The sequence below is a fragment of the Zerene cesonia genome, chromosome 2 (assembly GCF_012273895.1).
Source record: "Zerene cesonia ecotype Mississippi chromosome 2, Zerene_cesonia_1.1, whole genome shotgun sequence".
NCBI classification, from domain to species: Eukaryota; Metazoa; Arthropoda; class Insecta; order Lepidoptera; family Pieridae; genus Zerene; species Zerene cesonia.
In genome coordinates this window covers 1-6,972 of record NC_052103.1, presented here as the reverse complement: position 1 = coordinate 6,972, position 6,972 = coordinate 1, and the positions used below count along the sequence as shown (strand labels likewise).

The 6,972-nt window shown below is 36.0% G+C and overlaps 1 protein-coding gene across 1 annotated transcript; it reads left to right on the top strand.

Moving 5' to 3' along the window:
- Window positions 1–2,783: 2,783 nt before the first annotated feature.
- On the top strand, window positions 2,784–4,424 carry LOC119834720 (apolipophorin-3-like). Its single transcript, XM_038359190.1, has 4 exons — window positions 2,784–2,945; window positions 3,223–3,435; window positions 3,718–3,876; window positions 4,206–4,424. The coding sequence occupies exons 1-4, from the start codon at window positions 2,904–2,906 to the stop codon at window positions 4,353–4,355; spliced, it is 564 nt and encodes a 187-aa protein (XP_038215118.1). The 5' UTR covers window positions 2,784–2,903; the 3' UTR covers window positions 4,356–4,424.
- Window positions 4,425–6,972: the final 2,548 nt, after the last annotated feature.

Here is a 6,972-nt window from a genome sequence, read left to right as displayed (position 1 = left end):
TATCTTGTTTTGTACATACGCAAGAAGCTCATTGATAACAATATTGCAACTATTACATTTTAATGTATTCGCCATTTTGCAATTTAACAAATGAAGCGCACAGACACGTCACACCGCTCGGCGCGCGCGCGTAGACGCGCGCGCGCCGAGCGCGAAAACTTTGATAATAATATATATATATATATCTATTTTCCAGACTTAACACCTTAACAACAAAAAAAACTTTTATTCAAATCTGTAAAATATTTTCGGAGATTAGCGCGTAAACAAACAGATAATCAGATATTTTTTTAGATTCGTGTTTTATTACTGTTTTGAAACCACCTCCAATTATTATTTTTTTAATACTTCAATGTACAAACACAGTGTTTTTACTATCTTAATATATACAAATTACAAATCTCGTGTCACAATGTTTGTCCTCAATGGACTCCTAAACCACTTAACCGATTATAATAAAATTCGCACACCATGTGCAGTTCGATCCAACTTGAGAGATAAGATAGTTTAAATAATTTTAATTACGAAAAATTACAACCCGGGCGGAGCCGGGGCGTGCAGCAAGTTTTGTTATATATTTTTGACATAATATTATGAGTTGAGTTGCCATCTCTTGCACATGCCAGTTGAGCATCCTCACCACGCCGTGATTACAACGCTCCACTCATTATTAAAATTATAATATACTCAATTTATTATCTGAATAGCCTTTGCCCGCGGTTTCGCACTCGTTAAATTCGTAGTAGTCTAATAGGTGTTATTCTACTTTATGTAGATCTCCCTCTTGAATCACCCTATCTATGTAATTAAAATCCATCAAAATCCGTTGCGTAGTTTTCAAAATTTAAGCATACGTAGGGACAGACAGAGAAAACGAGTTTGTAGAGATATCGATGTTTGTTCTGACCACAGAATGGTTGTCTCTGAATGTGAAATAAATAGCGAGTTCAACTCGAGAGCTGCAAATCTTTAAATGCAGCTCGGTTTCTTGTCAGAATAAAGGTATGTTTCATTTTATGGCAAATTGGCCGTCTCCAGTATTCAAAGTACTTTTTAAATGTAACATTTAATTTAAACGCAAATTACAATTAAATCATCCATATTATGTCTAATTTAATGAAATATTGCAAACGATTTTTGCACGATTTTTTTTTTATTTAAATCATTCATTGTTTATACATTAGATAGTATAAATTGTTTGTAACAGAGCTAAATGTGTGTATGTGTGAGTGCAGTGCGGGGTGCGCGCGAGGTCCCATGTTTTACTTAAGTTAGTTTCTAATATTTTGTCTGAAAAGATTGTAATTAAACTGTTCCTTGAAAGTATAGCTCCAAAGAAAATAACGTTTGTAACACAACGGCTCATATTTAAATTATGTTATGAACAACAACAATATAATGTTTTCCAAAAATACATATCAGATATGCCATTAGCAGCCAGTAAACACAAACAAAAAAACAAGTTTTCTATATTTTGTTTATTGTGTTATTGTGTTCGTAGTTGCTACATGAAAAGATAAATAAATATATTAAGTGCATGATATATTGTTGGTACGATTCTGTATTGTCAACTATGTACGAGTATCATTACATGGTATAAACTATAAAATAATCCGTCCAAAGTCGTCTGTCTGCATGCATAGATCTTTAAAATTATGCAACAGATTTTGTTGGTTTTTTTTATAATACAAAGAGTGAGGTCAAGAGGAAGGTTTTTATGTATAATTATATAATATAGAAATAAAAGGGGAGAAATGGGTTTTATTCCGAGTTTAAGGCGTGCGAAGTCTCAAGCAACGGGTTCCGTAGCAACCTCAGTAAATAGCAGCAGACGAAACAAATTATAACAATATACAAATTATAAACAAATTAAACGGCTTAAAACAACGTTAAACAGTTTAGTTAGTGGTTTAGTTAGAGGTGGGCAGACACATATTTTATCGCTTTGAAAGGGTTTATCTCTCAAACTATCGACTTTGAGAAAAAATTGTTCTAAAAATCTGACATTTTTATGGAAACTCATAAAACACTCCACAGTGAATACCTTTGTTTGAGCTCCATGTTTGGGAAGCAAACCCATATTTAATATTTTTTTATTTTTGTAAATAACACAGAAAGTCGCTTCACAAAACACTTACTTACCAAGTTTTACTCTGTAGTGTAAAGAGTTTCCGAATATAGACGTTCAAACAGACATGGCGAATCTATAAGGGTTCGGGTTTTTGCCGTTGCTGCGGAGCCCTAAAAAGATATAAAATAGGCAATGGTTTATGTTTTTTTCTGTATAAAAATTAATAAATGATCGTTAAAAAATTTTGTGAGTGGTACATTGAAATAATTAATTTTTATATCTTTAAATATTGTATAAATTAGAAAAAACTTTGCGGGAACAAAAATGCAACGTTAAAAAAACTGTAAAGTTCAATGAGACCCTCTGGTGCATTATTACACACATCCTACCTCGTATAAATAGAATAATTTGCAATCTGTAAATCGGGAAGTATGTCTAAATTATGCAGGATATCGTGTATAGGGGATGTCTGAAATTAGGTTTACTTACGTTTAATCTTTTAAGTCGCTACTTCCCATTGGCAACATTAATTACTTAATATGTTCGAGCAACAATTGGCGACTAGATGAATCGCTGAGCCATTAGCGGAGGCCGGATCCTCGACAAACAAACAGCTCGGCTCATTACCTAATTACTTCGTGTACACGGCACAGGGCATAGGGCGTTGTTGTTCAGGAAAATTTCTCCAGGTCCGTTATCAGCCGCGCCGCCCCCCCTCGCCCCCGCCCGCCGCGAGCATCTCCCGGCGCCCGCTTTATATAGCCTCGCGCCGCCCGACTCTGCACACTCCTCCCGACTCCCAGCTCGTCACCACATCTGCACCGACATTGCAATGGCAGCCAAGTTCTTAGTACTCTTTGCCTGTGTGGCTTTGGTGAGTTCTTCTGATTGTTATTGCTTGAACACAATTTTTATAATTTGAAGATTTTAAAATATTAATGAAAAGTTTGTACACCATATCATTATCCTGATCGTGTGTTAAATTTGTGTTAATTTGAGCCCGCAATTCAATTATAAAATTATTTTCTCAATTTATTCCCATTTCATTTATAAAATATTGCAACAATTAAAAATAATTTAAAATCAGTGAGTAAATTTTTTCAATTAACCTCTTTTGGGGTAGAATTTAGAGCGAAACGTTCGATTTTCAGTGCTCAGCGCATCTCGTGCGGCGCGAGGCCGAGACCGCGTCGCCGCTGGACACGCTGCAGAAGCAGGCCAGCGAGTTCGGCAAGACGTTCAGCGAGCAGCTCAACTCGCTCGCCAACTCCAAGAACACGCAGGAGTTCAACAAGGCGCTCAAGGAGGGCTCCGACTCCGTGCTCAAGCAGCTGTCCGACTTCTCGCAGTCGCTGCAGAGCGCCGTGAGTCACCTTTCGCTCTGCGCTATCTATCTGCGCGCGCCCGGTTACTCTTATCGACACTCACCCGCGGGTCGAGGCCGGCGAAAACTTTGATAATAGGATTAACCGCTGATTTATCTTCATTTTTATACAATATTTCTTAATTATTACCGACCGCCCGTCGACCCTAACAATGTTCGTTTTTACATTATAAGCGAATCATCGCGGGCCATGCTATCATCCACAACATCCACATTTTTCTCCATCCACGAACCGCCGTAAAACTCGGGATTTGCGTTTCAGTTAAGCGACGCCAACGGCAAGGCGAAGGAAGCGCTGGAGTCGACCCGCAACAACATCGAGCGCACCGTGCAAGAGCTGCGCCAGTCGCACCCAGAGGTGGAGCAGCAGGCCACCGCGCTGCGCGACAAGCTGCACAGCGCCGTGCAGACCACCGTGCAGGTAGGCGAGGGCGAGCCCTCTTCAACAGATACTTACAGGGGAAGGGAAGTTGACTAAGGTCGGCCCGGGATCAGTTAATATAAATCGTAACACTCAAAAATAATGTGGCTTTCTACTGGCAAGACTATTTCTTAAAGAGATTCAGGGTCTCAATTTTAGATTTCTAGAATGGATTTTTATTGCAACTTTCTATGTTTATTTTATTTTTATTATAACTTAATATTACTATTAATCAACTTGACGTAATATGCTATAATATGTTCTTCTAAGCCACACTTACACTCGGTTGTTGGGAAATGTCTCTAACTGTAACGCTATGGGGTTTGCAGGAAACCCAGAAGCTCGCCAAGGAAGTGGCCGCCAACATGGAGGAGACCAACAAGAAGCTGGAGCCTCAGATCAAGAAGGCGTACGAGGACTTCGTGAAGCAAGCCGAGGAGGTACAGAAGAAGCTGCATGAGGTCGCCAACAAGCAATAGGCGCTCCGTCTCTCCCACCACACTTTATATTATTAATTATAATTACTGAAATATAGCTTACAATTCCTACCTTTGTATTATTTTCATCGCGGATCTAATAAAATTATTATAATATAAGGATAGAAGGATAGATAAAAGTCTTTATTACAATTTCAGAACTTCACTACGGTTTCTCATTTTTGTTCTTATAAAATGCACTATATAATTTTAAAATTATTCACGCTACTGGATTTCGAGATTAGGCACAGCGAAAGCGTAGTTATAACACGATAGAAACGTGGATTTTGTTTATCTATTTTAATAATTAAGTCAAGACTCTTAGGTCCAGACGGAAAGCAATATTGAAAACAGTGCACTGAAACAGACTTGTTCCATGATTTCAATTAAATTTCTAACAACACACACATAAATTCTACACACGCTAACAAAATTTTATTTACATCAGTCTATATTACAGTCGCAAGTCTACAGAAATAATAAAACATAAGACTAATAAGCAAGTTTTTTGTCCCGACTCTATATAATATATAAGTACTTGGATGACCGAGCTTTGCTCGTTTTTTTTTTATAAATTGTGTTTTTGGAAATAATATTTAAGTATTATTATTCGCCAATAGATGTCAGGAAGAGTCATAAAAAATTTGGACTATTCAAATGCCTCCTATTTGTTAAAAAAGTAAGTTTAAGTCGATAAAACACGAATATGACATTTTCTAAAAAATATTCCTTGCTAGATCGATTTATCGCCCCCGAAACCCTCTATAAATTTCATGAAAATCGTTGGAGCCGATTCCGAGATTCCAATTATATATATATATATCTTATATCATTAAACGAGCAATTATATTTAAATTCGTGATATGGTGTCCAAATTTTAGTCTTATTAAAAAAACAACACTTTTTAAAGTAGCAACACTAGGATTCAACATCAATGGATTTTCAGAACAGGAAAGATACTTAGCTAACTAACTAACTTAATTTATAAGATTGCAAAATCGATACCTAATATCAAAGTAGACATATTTTCTGAAATAACGTGTCGCTTAATTTCGGGAAAAATATTTTCAAATTATATACTTTTACACAGCACACCAGAAGTTGTGCTTACCGTAATTGTGTTAGAGTTAAGGTTGGCAACAGAATTTAAAATTTGTTGATATTATTTTATTATCAAATAGCCGCCGTTTTCTATGAGATCAAAGGATGCCGCCTTGATTCGAGTAGAAAGCGCGGCGTCCTTTACAATCCAGCCGCCAGCGAAAATATTTAATATAATAATTCGGGCGGCAGTGTGCCATAGAAAGTCGTAACGCGCAGACTTCGTTACTTAATTCTGCGCGGGAGGTTCGGAATAGTTTCAAAAATCATAGTGATAAATATTTTTGTTTATTAGTTGTTTATTGTCAGTATATTTCAGTTTAGTTGTTCGTAAATTGTGAATCCTTTTTATAATTTACCAAAAGTATTATTGTGGAGTTATTAAAAACGCGATAAGATGTGGTAACAATGTTTGTAAAGGGAGGATGTTGATGGATTGTATATAGAACAGATAGAACAGAACAATCAGTACAATAATTAATGAACGAGTGGAAAAAAATATATTATAATACTTTTTTCATAGCAGGTTGCGCAAGGTAAAAACTTAAATTTATGTCATCATAAGTAATGGTTTTTTTGTTTCCTCAAGCCTAAGACTTACTAATAATTCCTTTTATTATAAATACTGTATTAACTTCAACGTCATGAGCGGTACAGCTATATTTAATAAACCAGGGTGTGACCATCTTAAATTTTTTTTTTAGTAACTTTTGTCTTTTTTTTTATAAACACATTTCTTAACAATTTAGATACTGACTTTTATGTATGTATGTTGTTGTCATAAAACAATTTTACATATACTATTGTACGGAAAAAAAACCTGCTTCGGAAATAAAAAGTTTCAGTGTCAGTGTGTTCGGGTACAGTGAATTATAGATGTGAGTTTCGTTACAAATGTCTTGCTTTACTTCAAAACACATTAATGAAAGGACATAATGAAATAGTCTATTCATATTAATAACTAGCTGATGCCCACGACTTCGTTGGCGTAAATAACAGGAGGATTTCAATTAAATTCGAAAAGGTTGTCAGGTCTATTATAATAAGAGGCTCTAAAAGTCTGCCCCTTTGTTAACTGTTTGTTATTTGTTTATTGTCAATTGCTTTTGTCACGGCAAAGCATGTAGTCTCAGTCTGCGCTGAAACTAAAGAGGGAAAATGTCTGGGATGAGTGATGATGATGATGTTATTAACGATATAAACCTATACTCACCAGAATAATTCATTACAACTACACTAATATTATGCTATGATACCGGATAGGTTACCGTATTACAGAATAATTAATGGAAAAGGCAATTAAGCGAAATGGATTGGAGTTTTGGCTAGTGTAGTCAAAAATTCTATGACCAGTAATCATAATGGAAAATAAGTCATAAACGTAACGCCTTCGCCGCTGCAGGCACTGTTCGCTTACATGCAAGCAGTGGGATGAGTACAGGTTGCGGGATATTAGAGATGCAGTGACAGAGCTGAAGGAAAGCCTAAAAAAAAAAAAAAAATTTAGGTTTTGGGTTAG

Excerpts from the sequence above, each read along its gene's own strand:
- LOC119834720 (XM_038359190.1), top strand. The coding sequence starts at position 2,904 with ATGGCAGCCAAGTTCTTAGTACTCTTTGCCTGTGTGGCTTTG. Across the intron at positions 2,946-3,222 it reads TCTTTGCCTGTGTGGCTTTG|TGCTCAGCGCATCTCGTGCG; the intron begins GTGAGTTCTTCT and ends TTCGATTTTCAG. Across the intron at positions 3,877-4,205 it reads CCGTGCAGACCACCGTGCAG|GAAACCCAGAAGCTCGCCAA; the intron begins GTAGGCGAGGGC and ends TGGGGTTTGCAG.